At 42.1% G+C, this 12,014-nt stretch overlaps 1 protein-coding gene across 2 annotated transcripts; it reads right to left on the bottom strand.

The window, feature by feature from the left end:
* Positions 1 to 140: 140 nt before the first annotated feature.
* Positions 141 to 11,740, bottom strand: LOC115203164 (fatty acyl-CoA hydrolase precursor, medium chain). Of its 2 annotated transcripts, none has more exons than XM_029767587.1 (14): positions 11,402 to 11,740; positions 10,174 to 10,279; positions 9,266 to 9,485; positions 8,974 to 9,112; positions 8,744 to 8,877; positions 8,457 to 8,610; positions 8,243 to 8,347; positions 7,959 to 8,063; positions 6,206 to 6,346; positions 6,007 to 6,087; positions 3,328 to 3,475; positions 2,977 to 3,126; positions 2,636 to 2,708; positions 141 to 599 (listed from the first exon to the last, which is right to left on the bottom strand). In XM_029767587.1, exons 2-14 carry the CDS (start codon positions 10,271 to 10,273, stop codon positions 416 to 418), a joined length of 1,734 nt encoding a protein of 577 aa, XP_029623447.1. In that variant the 5' UTR covers positions 10,274 to 10,279; positions 11,402 to 11,740; the 3' UTR covers positions 141 to 415. The 2 variants fall into 2 exon arrangements, with proteins under 2 accessions (XP_029623447.1, XP_029623448.1); XM_029767588.1 differs by having other exon boundaries at positions 9,281 to 9,485; positions 11,402 to 11,739.
* Positions 11,741 to 12,014: the final 274 nt, after the last annotated feature.

Raw genomic sequence — 12,014 nt, 5'->3', positions numbered from 1 at the left:
TACTGATTGCACATGTCGGCTCTCAATTGACAAATCGCACACTGCACACAGTGCTCGAGACATTTATTTAGCCTATCAGATAAGTGTCTAAATGTTTTATTACTAAGCAGAAGGACAATCATCAAATCAGTCACACTTACTTTATGGATTGTATGGCTTTAATGGACATATGAACACAGCAAGATAAAAATAGGCTACATAATTAAAAAAAAATATTATCTATAAAATAAAAATAGAAGAGCAAACCACTACAGAAAATCTGGAATATTAAAATGGCCAAAATATGATACTAAATAAGGAAAAGGCAAAGAAAGCCTCATATACTGTAACCTAATAGCAGACTGCCATCACAGGAGTGGAGGGAAACAACATGGACACTCCTTGAACAGCATTTTGACACAGTGAACATTCAGTTCTACAGGTCATTGTGTGCATCTTTGTGTCTAGCAGTCTGCAGTGCTTTGGGGAAGTCTTCTGTCCAGAACTGGACTCTCTTCTTCTCTGAGACACTGCCCAGCCCGAGGTTGGCCTGGATCAGTAGACACTGTTCTTCTGTGGTGAATGTCGGCCAATCAAACATATTCTCTCCGTTAGGGTTACTACAGGAACAGAGGGAGAGACAGGGACACACCCATTGGCATCATATGAGCGGCTGCACTTATGACTACTTCCTTTTGCATACAATGCATTCAGAAAGTATTCAGACCGCTTGACCCACAATTGTTACATTACAGCCTTATTCTAAATAGATTTAAGAAAACAAAACCTCAAATCTACACACAATACCCCATAATGGCAAGGCAAAAACAGAAGTAGAAATTTTTGCAAATGTATTAAAAATAAACGGAAATACCTTATTTACAAAAGTATTCAGACTCTTCGCTATGAGACTCGAAATGTAGCTCAGGTGAATCCTGTCTCCATTGATCAGCCTCGAAATGTTTCTACAACTTGGAGTCCACCTGTGGTAAATTCAATTGATTGGACATGATTTGGAAAGATACACACCTGTCTATATAAAAAGGTCCCACAGTTGCCAGTGCATGTCAGAGCAAAAACCAAGCCATGAGGTCGAAGGAATTGTCCGCAGAGCTCCAAGACAGGACTGTGTTAAGGTACAGATCAAGGGAAGGGTACCAAAAAGTCTGCAGCATTGAAGGTCCCCAAGAACACAGTGGCCTCCAGCATTCTTAAATGGAAGTTTGAACCACCAAGACTCTTCCTAGAGCTGGCCACCCGGCCAAACAGCAATCGGGGAAGAAGGGCCTTGGTCAGGGAGGTGACCAAGAACCCGATGGTCACTCTGACAGAGCTCCAGAGTTCCTCTGTGGATATGGGAGAACCTTCCAGAAGCCAACCATCTCTGCAGAACCACCAGTCAGTATTTTATGGTAGTGGCCAGACGGAAGCCACTCCTCAGTAAAAAGGCACATGTCAGCCCGCTTGGTGTTTGCCAAAAGGCACATAAAAGGATTCAGACCATGAGAAAAAAATATTCTCTGGTCTGATGAAACCAAGATTGAACTCTTTGGCCTGAAAGCCAAGCATCACGTCAGGAGGAAACCTGGCACCATCCTTATGGTGAAGCATGGTGGTGGTAGCATCATGCTGTGGGGATGTTCTTTAGCAGCAGGGACTGGGAGACTAGTCAGGATCGAGGGAAAGAAAAATGGAGCAAAGTGCTGAGAGATCCTTGATGAAAACCTGCTCCAGAGAGCTCAGGACCTCAGACTGGGGTGAAGGTTCACCTTGCAACAGGACAACAACCCGAAGCACACAGCCAAGACAAGGAGTCGCTTCGGGACAAGTCTCTGAATGATCTAGAGTGGCCCAGCCAGAGGCCGGACTTGACCCGATCGTACATCTCTGGAGAGAAATGAAAATAGCTGGGAAATCCCCCTCAAACCTACAGAGCTTGAGAGGATCTGCAGAGAAGGATGGGAGAAACTTCCCAAGTACAGGTGGGCCAAGCTTGTAGCGTCATACCCAAGAAGACTCAAGGCTGTAATCGCTGCCAAAGGCGCTTCAACAAAGTACTGAGTAAAGGGTCTGAATACTTATGCAAATGTAATATTTCTTTTTTATATACATTTGCAAAAATATCTAAAAACCTGTTTTTGCTTTGTCATTATGGGGTATTGTGTGTAGATTGATGGGGAAAAAAAGATAATACATTTTATAATAAGGCTGTAACGTAGCAAAATGTGGAAAAAGTCAAGGGGTCTGAATACTTTCCGAATGCACTGTATGTACAGTACTACTATGATCCAATGCAATTAATTGGTGGTTGATCTACTATAATGTACTATATTGAGTAACCACTAAGTAGATATGAAAAACAGACTTGGTATATAGTAGCAATTCTTATTTTTTTCATACAGTAGGGAGTCTTAAACTGTCCTTAGTTCATACGAGACAATCTTCTGTATCTTATTTAGAAATCAACCCTCAGAACTTCTGGCGGAATGAAAACTTGACTACATCATGACAGAAATCTGGTTCTTGTTACATGTCATATCTGTGCTGAAGCTTCTCCAACTGAATGCACAGAGAGAGAGAGAGAGAGAGAGAGAGCGACAGAGAGACAGAGACAGACACAGAGAGACAGAGAGCGAACAAGAAAGGGATCTCTCACCCTGTTCTGGCAAAGTTAGTCCAGTATTTCATCATGGTCCTGCTAAGCTGTCGTTCCTCGTCTGTCGTGTTATCTATGAGTGGAAAACTTTTTTAGTTTCTGTCGTTTCCAAGAAAAGCTGCAGAGATACAGTGCAGGCTCAACAGAATGAGCTTGTCCAAAATATAATCTCCCTCAGTCTTTTGTCACTTAACAGTATTAACATCTGATTATGTTGACTTCACAGTAACTTGTTACTCATGTTATTGTTATGGACAGTTCCTCCAGAATTTGATATAAAAACAAGGTTTTCAAATATATTTAGCCTGCAATTTCTCCAGAACCAAAAAAAAAAATTGTACCTAACATCACTATGTCATCTGTCCAAAAGGGGGCGCCAAACACAAAGCCAACCTCATCAAAGTGGTCTGCTTTCACAAAGCCTGGCCTGATGGACATGAACATGGAGGGGCGCTGCTGGAACTCATAGTAGTAGATCAAGCAACCAGAATCTTGTATAGACAGACAGATACATTACACACAACTGTGAATACCAACACAACATGTCTGTCAACTACAAAATGTCTCAATCATTTAGATATTAAACCGTCTTAAAATAATTTATTCATAATAATTATTAAATAATGTCTTCCAGGAGGTTTCTAAAGAAAAATCAGACATCTGATTGGTATAGTTCCCGGTGTATTCTTCACCTCTACACCTCCTGGCTCCCTGGATCCCAGGGATCACAATCAGTAGATCTCCCATAAGCTCCAAGAAGGCATCTCTGATCCCCACGGGGTCCTTCATGTCACCAAAGTACTCCTCTACGATGATCCCCAGGGCAGAGTCTGGCATACGCTACCAGGGAGATACAGGGTTTAAAATACAGCTCATGGACCAGACTGCTTGATGCATTATTATAAAGCTGCCACCAGGGTTGGGGAGAAACTGATAAAATATATATATTTTTTAACTGTATTAAGTGTCAGAAGTGGATTTTTAATATAATATACCATGTATGCATGTATGTAAATATAGTGTATATACAGTACCAGTCAAAAGTTTGGACCAATCTACTCATTCAAGGGTGTTTATTTTTACTATTTTCTACATTGTAGGATAATAGTGGACATCAAAAACTATGAAATAACACATATGGAATCATGTAGTAACCAACAAGGTGTTAAACAAATCAAAATATATTTTATATTCTTCAAAGTAGCCACCCCTTTGCCTTGATGACAGCTATGCACACTTTTGGCATTTTCTCAAACCAGCTTCATGAGGAATGCTTTTCCAACAGTCTTGAAGGAGTTCCCACATATGCTGAGCACTTGTTGGCTGTTTTTCCTTCACTTCGCGGTCCAACTCATCCCAAACCATCTCAATTGGGTTGAGGTCGGGTAATTGTGGAGGCCAGGTCATCTGATGCAGCACTCCATCACTGTCTTTCCTGGTCAAATAGCCCTTACACAGCCTGGAGGTGTGTTTTGGGTCATATTCCTATTGAAAAACAAAATGATAGTCCCACTAAGCACAAACCAGATGGGATGGCGTATCGCTGCAGAATGCTTTGGTGGCCATGCTGGTTAAGTGTGCCTTGAATTCTAAATAAATCACAGACAATGTCACCAGCAAAGCACCCCCACACCATCACACCTCCTCCTCCATGCTTCACGGTGGGAACCACACATGGAGATCATCCGTTCACCTACTCTGCGTCTCACAAAGACACGGGGTTTTTAATCAACAATCTCACATTTGGACTCATCAGACCAAAGAACAGATTTCCACCGGTCTAATGTCCATTGCTTGTGTTTCTTGGCCCAAGCAAGTCTTCTTATTACTGGTGTCCTTTAGTAGTGGTTTCTTTGCAGAAATTCGACCATGAAGGCCTGATTCACACAGTCTCCTCTGAACAGGGGCGGCAGGTAGCCTAGTGGTTAGAGCGTTAGACTAGTAACCGAATGGTTGCAAGATCAAATCCCTGAGCTGACAAGGTAAAAATCTGTCGTTCTGCCCTGAACTGTTCCTAGGCCGTCATTTAAAATAAGAATTTGTTCTTAACTGACTTGCCTAGTTAAATAAAGGTACAATAAAAAACTGTTGATGTTGAGATGTGTCTGTTACTTGAACTCTACAGCAGAGGTAACTCTGGGTCTTCCTTTCCTGTTGTGGTCCTCATGAGAGCCAGTTTCATAATAGCTCTTAATGTTTTTTGTGACTGCACTTGAAGAAATGTTCAAAGTTCTTGAAATGTTCCGGATTGACTGACCTTCATGTCTTAAAGTAATAATGGACTGTCGTTTCTCGTTGCTCATTTGAGCTGTTCTTGCCATAATATGTTAATTGACATGCATTCCAGGTGACTACCTCATGAAGCTGGTTGAAAGAATGCCAACAGTGTGCAAATCTGTCATCATGGCAAAGGGTGGCTACTTTGAAGAATCTCAAATATAACATATTTTGATTTGTTTAACACTTTTTTGGCTACTACATGATTCCATGTGTGTTATTTCATAGATTTGATCTCTTCACTATTATTATTGAATGTTGAAAATAGTAAAAATAAAGAAAAACCCTTGAATGGGTAGATGTGTCCAAACTTTTGACTGGTACTGTATATTTCCCAGTGCGTACAGACTTGTTTTGTCGATCATTTAGAATACTCTATTTTTCATTTTCAAGCAGCTGCAAAGCTTGTTTTCATCTTAAAAAAAATCAACAAATCCCAGTCTTTAGCCTGCATATTATCAGATAAGCGTTGATCATATTTTGCATAAAGCCTACCCACCGTTCTATATTAACCGATCAAGTAGCAGTCTTGTGTGACAATCAAAGAAGGAACTCTAGGATCTCCTCTTCAGTCTACAGGATTATAATACTCTGTTATCATCATCCCAGTGTGTACTTTCCTGCATACATCATGGTATTAAAGAAGTTGAAGTGAAGTTCTGATTGTTCTTTCACCAGCAAAAATATACTTTTTAAAAGCTAGATGATTACTTCGTGGAATACTTTTAAATTCAGAAAGGATGTTTGCAGAAAAAAATATATGTCACCTTTCTGATTTCTCAATGAAATTCAATTCAGCATTGCAAAAAGGCGCAAGTTTAAGTTTGTTCCACCTTAGTGATTCTGACCACAAGTCAGAGACCACTATGACGACACACAAAATGTGTTTGACGGATCCTTTTTGTCTCCTTCTAATGCCTCTTAAGGAGAAAGTAATCAAAAAGAAACGGAAAGTAATCCGATTACATTACTGAGTTTGTGCAATCCAAAAGTTACATTACTGATTACAATTTTGGACAGGAAACTAGTAACTCTAAAAAATTACATTTAGAAAGTAACCTACCCAACCCTGGCTGCCACCATAGTTCACTAACCAGTTTCTGAAGCATAAACGCCAGGATCATCATCATGTTTTCACGGGTCATTCCAAGATCCCATCCAGGAAACAGGAAAAACTGGTGGAACACATAAGGTCTTACAACAACAACAAAAAATGATAAAAGTACATTTACCTGTAAAATATATGACAGACAGTTTTCATATCTTCATGCAAGGACATACATACATACATACATGTGGGAGCATCCATCCATACTCATGGTTGTTGACCCCTATGATGCTGGGGAAGCCCAGGAAGCTCTTGGTCTGCAGGACTTCCTCCAGGTTGGTAGGGATGACTGTCCCATCCCTGTGCACAGACAGAACCATCTCCCCCTGTGGAGAGAGAGGATGGGCCCCAGGATGGAAGTCAAACAACAGCCATGTTGTTGCATTCAACAGCGGTATATAGTTTAAAACCTCTTAGGGCTAGGGGGCAGTATTTACACGGCCGGATAAAAACGTACCCGATTTAAATCTGGTTATTACTACTGCCCAGAAAATAGAATATGCATATAATTATTGGCTTTGGATAGAAAACACCCTAAAGTTTCTAAAAATGTTTGAATGGTGTCTGTGAGTATAACAGAACTCATATGGCAGGCAAAAACCTGAGAAGATTCTGTACAGGAAGTGCCCTCTCTGACCATTCCTTGAGCTTCTCGACTCTGTTAATTGAAAACTTAGGATCTTTGCTGTAACGTGACACTTCCTACGGCTCCCATAGGCTCTCAGAACCCGAGAAAAAGCTGAATGATGTAATTCCAGCCCCTGGCTGAAAAACATTAGCGCCTTTGGTAAGTGGTCTATCAGAGGACAATGAGCTGAGGCGCGTGCACGAGGCGACCCCATGTTCTTATTTTCTCTCTCTTTGTACTAAAACACGGTTTCCCGGTCGGAATATTATCGCTTTTTTACGAGAAAAATGGCATAAAATTGATTTTAAACAGCGGTTGACATGCTTCGAAGTACGGTAATGGAATATTTAGAATTTTTTTGTCACGAAACGCGTCGGGCGCGTCACCCTTATTTACCCTTCGGATAGTGTCTTGAACGCACGAACAAAACAGAAGATATTTGAACATAACTATGGATTATTTTGAACCAAACCAACATTTGTTATTGAAGTAGAAGTCCTGGGAGTGCAGAACAGCAAAGGTAATAACATTTTTCTTATAGTAAATCTGACTTTGGTGAGGGCTAAACTTGGTGGGTGTCTAAATAGCTAGCCCTGTGATGCCGGGCTATCTACTTAGAATATTGCAAAATGTGCTTTCACCGAAAAGCTATTTTAAAGTCGGACATAGCGAGTGCATAGAGGAGTTCTGTATCTATAATTCTTAAAATGATTGTTATGTTTTTTGTGAACGTTTATCGTGAGTAATTTAGTAAATTCACCGGAAGTTTGCGGGGGGTATGCTAGTTCTGAACGTCACATGCTAATGTAAAAAGCTGGTTTTTGATATAAATATGAACTTGATTGAACAAAACATGCATGTATTGTATAACATAATGTCCTAGGGGTGTCATCTGATGAAGATCATCAAAGGTTAGTGCTGCATTTAGCTGTGGTTTTGTTTTTTGTGACATTATATGCTAGCTTGAAAAATGGGTGTCTGATTATTTCTGGCTGGGTACTCTGCTGACATAATCTAATGTTTTGCTTTCATTGTAAAGCCTTTTTGAAATCGGACAGTGTGGTTAGATTAACGAGAGTCTCGTCTTTAAAATTGTGTAAAATAGTAATATGTTTGAGAAATTGAAGTAATAGCATTTCTAAGGTATTTAAATAACGCATCACAGGATTCCACTGGCTGTTACGTAGGTGGGACGATTTCGTCCCACCTACCCTAGAGAGGATAAGTTAGCTAAAGCAGAAACAGCCTGGCATTCAGATACATACACCCCACATTCTGTAGTGTGAGTGTGAGGCTCAGAACAAACCTACCAGCGCAGGTGTAGCCGCCTCTATGTCCTGTGGGCTGAGGGTACTGAGGCAGGTCATGAGCTCTGCAGAGTCATCACAGGGACATCCTGCTCTCTGTGCCACCAGCTGGAGGAAGGCGAGATTGAAACCAGAGCATTTGAATGATGGTAATTACAACACGTTACATTGTACCAGAATAATAACGACAGTAATAAGACCACTGAAGGTTTTATTGCATATGAACCAATGTATGGGATCCTTGAGACTTGCTGTTATGATCAGCACACAGTGAAACAGCAGATCACCTGTGCAGCAGGTTTGGGGTCATCCTGGATGAACATAGAGATGAGGGGTACTCCACTCTGACTGATGGCCTTGTGGAACAGTCCTGATGACAGAGGGGACATCATCTGGACAGACAGAACCATGGATCAGTGCCCAAAGTAAGCCTACATACAGACAGCCAGTGCATCTTTCTGTATCAGCAGGTATCTGTTTTCCTAGATACACAGTACACACATGTAAAAAGACGGCAACACCACCAGCAGACTCTCCGAAAATGGTGACAGATCCTGGGTCTCCCCCGAAACTGGTGATGGTCTCCTGCACCCAGCGCAGGGCACACACCTGGTCCAGAATACCCACGTTCCCGGGGTACTGGCCATCCCCAGTGCTGGACAGTCACACAGATATTAGATCAGATATGCCAGGGTTGTGTTCAGTAGACACCAAACAGCAGAAGATGTTACTGACTCGAATTTGTGCATTGATCATATTGACCAAAATCAGTACCAATAGAAGTGTACCTGAGGAACCCTGGGATACCCAGACGGTATTGAAGGATGACCACCACAACGTCCCCGAAGGCAGCCAATGAGGAGCCATCATAGAGTGAAGCCCCTCCCATGAGGAAGCCTCCACCATGGATCCAAACCATCACCTGCAGACAGACTTTTTTTTAGACTAGACCACCAAACAAAAGACATCTAACTCAGAGTAGACAAGCATATGAGTACATTCTCATGTCTCTCCTCACTGGTAGTTTCCTTGGGTCCCCAGGTTTGACTGGTGTGTAGATGTTCAGGTAAAGGCAGTCCTCTGAGGTGGTTAGGACAGGGAACCGACCTCTGTACAGGTCCCCCATCTGTCTAGTGTGGTTTATGTTCTGCAGACACCTGTGTGTTATAGGACAAGAAAGGTGACATTTTCTTATACTATGAATAAAAACATGGCAGAATGTTAATGTTCATCAGAATAAGCATGATTCAGAGTTCCCCATAAAACAGTATAGGCTGTTTGTCTCCCTGCCTGTCTCTCTGAGACATTACTGCTTAGGCTCATACAGAGGGGGGTAAGCCTTGGCGTCTCTCAGTCCCTGCCACACCCGGGGAGGCTGGGGGGCCTGGAACCTCAGGGGTCCGACAGGGGGCTCAGCGAAGGGGATCCCCAGGTAGGCAGCCACCTTCCTCTGGCTCTCTCTCACTCTGACCAGCCTGCCCTCCAGCTGACCATAACTAGTATGAAGCTGGAAGAGGCTCTCTCTGTCACCTGGAAAATATTTAAAAAAGTTATAGAAAAGGCAGGTGAGGACCTGTCTTACAACATGCCTACAAGCCCTCAGTCCAGCCTCTCTCAGCCTATTGCGGACAGTCTGAGCACTGATGGAGGGATTGTGTGTTCCTGGTGTAACTCGGGCAGTTGTTGCTGCCATCCTGTACCTGTCCCGCAGGTGTGATGTTCAGATGTACCGATCCTGTGCAGGTGTTGTTACACATGGTCTGCCACTACGAGGACAATCATCTGTCCGTCCTGTCTCCCTGTAGCGCTGTCTTAGGCGTCTCACAGTACAGACATTGCAATTTATTGCCCTGGCCACATCTGCAGTCCTCATGCCTCCTTGCAGCATGCCTAAAGCACGTTCACGTAGCTGAGCAGGGACCCTGGGCATCTTTCTTTTGGTGTTTTTCAGAGTCAGTAGACAGGCTTCTTTAGTGTCCTAAGTTTTCATAACTGTGACCTTAATTGCCTACCGTCTGTAAGCTGTTAGTGTCTTAACGACCGTTCCACAGGTGCATGTTTATAAATGTTTTATGGTTCATTGAACAAGCATGGTAAACAGTGTTTAAACCCTTTACAATGAAGATCTGTGAAGTTATTTGGATTTTTACGAATTATCTTTGAAAGACAGAATCCTGAAAACGGGACGTTTCTTTTTTTGCTGAGTTTACATTCTTACCTGCGACTGTATGGAAAATCACAAACAGGCTCAGACTTATCCATGCGAGCAGGATGCTTCTGCCCTGACCCATCATAGTGGTGCCAGATAGATTATCCATTCACGTCTGTAGAATATCAAACCACATGAACATCTATTTCAGCAGTTGCCGATTTACATAATCTCTATACATTAATGCACATTACATCCATATCCAGTGAGTAACCAAATATCAATACATTAGAGAGAAAAGTATGCCGTCCAGCTAAAGGAATATGAACCGTATGGAGCCCCAATTCAGTTAAATGACTTCAGTAAATCTGTGGGAGACTGAGGATTGAGCTGCTCTTTATATCACAGGCTGGCATTGGAAACTCCAATGCAACCTGTTATGGATTTTCTAAAAAGCCAGCAGAGTTGATTCAGTCCTGATCGAATGTCAAACAGCAGTTTGAAAAGGGGGAGTCCTCTGAAAGAACATCCTGGTTTGTTTTAATCTGCTATAGCTGCCTGGTCATACACTATGAAATTAGATGTCATGCTACCAACTCCACTTGTTTATCTTGGGTCTACATTTCTGCCAAGTTCAGAGTGTGCAGAACACCAACAATGACATGATATCAGGAAATTAACTATGAGTAAATTACCTACAGCTTGGCTCAGGACAGGAGTGGACTAGACCTTGAGCTAACCTGGATAGAGATTACATTGGACTAACAGCTACATCATTGGCCATACAGTAAACTAAAATGCTGAAGTTACAGCAGGCTGTAACATCAAAGTCCCTGGTGTCACGTATGCTCCCTCTCTGACGCGCTAGGTCACCAGGCTGCTCATTATTACACACACCTATCACCATCGTACACCGAACCCAAACTGGCCATCGTGCATAAATGTATTTCCCCCCTACACCAAACGCAGGTTAAAATATCAAAACAAACTGAACCAATTACATTCATTTGGTGACAGGTCGAAAAGCATTAAACCTTTATGGCAATTTAGCTAGCTAGTTTGCACTTGCTAGCTAATTTGTCCCATTTCGCTAGCTTGCTGTTCAACTAGTAAACTAGTTACCTGCGACTGTAAACTACTTGAACCCAATCAACCCACAATAAAATACAGTTTATAGGCTAGGCTATAAGTATTATAAGTCAATTTACATTTTCAACTATCATGCATTACAGTAAAAGCAGGACTAGAGGCAGCTACTTCAAATAATTTGCAAAAGAAAATAAGTATCTTGGCTCACCAGTGAAAACTGCTCTCCGATAACTCGGTGTAATATCAGGGATTGACATTAAAGGCCGCTGTTTAGAAATGCCATAACCTGACAATCTTTCAATACGAAGGAACCGGAAATCAGTTTTAGTGTACCGGTACTGACATTTTGTGCAGTAAAAAAAAAAAAAAAACGTGCCTGCCCAATGAGGCAATTTGACTGATTTTAAGTAAATCCCTGACTGGCACCTAGCGATAGTCACTTGTGTCCACTAGAGTTTCCTGCTCCCAGATGGCGTTACCATGGAGGTAGGAAAGCTTGAGGCAGTTGTGCTGACCTCCCTAAAGAGCTTGTTGCTGAATGGAAGCAAGTCCCCGCAGCAATGTTCCAACATCTAGTGGGCAGCCTTCCAAGAAGAGTGGAGGCTGTTATAGTAGCAAAGGGGGGGACCAATTTCATATTAATTAGCATGATTTTGGAATGAGATGTTCGACGAGCAGGTTCCCACGTACTTTTGGTCGTGTAGTGTATTTTACTGGTTTGTGACTCACTGACACTGCCCCCAGTTTGAGGGGAATAAAGCAGCCCAAGAGTTAACACACACAGGAGAAGATTGAACATGGGTATGGTTGTGTAAAGGTAA

This window comes from Salmo trutta, chromosome 12, assembly GCF_901001165.1.
Source record: "Salmo trutta chromosome 12, fSalTru1.1, whole genome shotgun sequence".
NCBI classification, from domain to species: Eukaryota; Metazoa; Chordata; class Actinopteri; order Salmoniformes; family Salmonidae; genus Salmo; species Salmo trutta.
The sequence above is the reverse complement of the archived record's forward strand: the minus strand, read 5'-3'. Positions and strand labels throughout refer to the sequence as shown.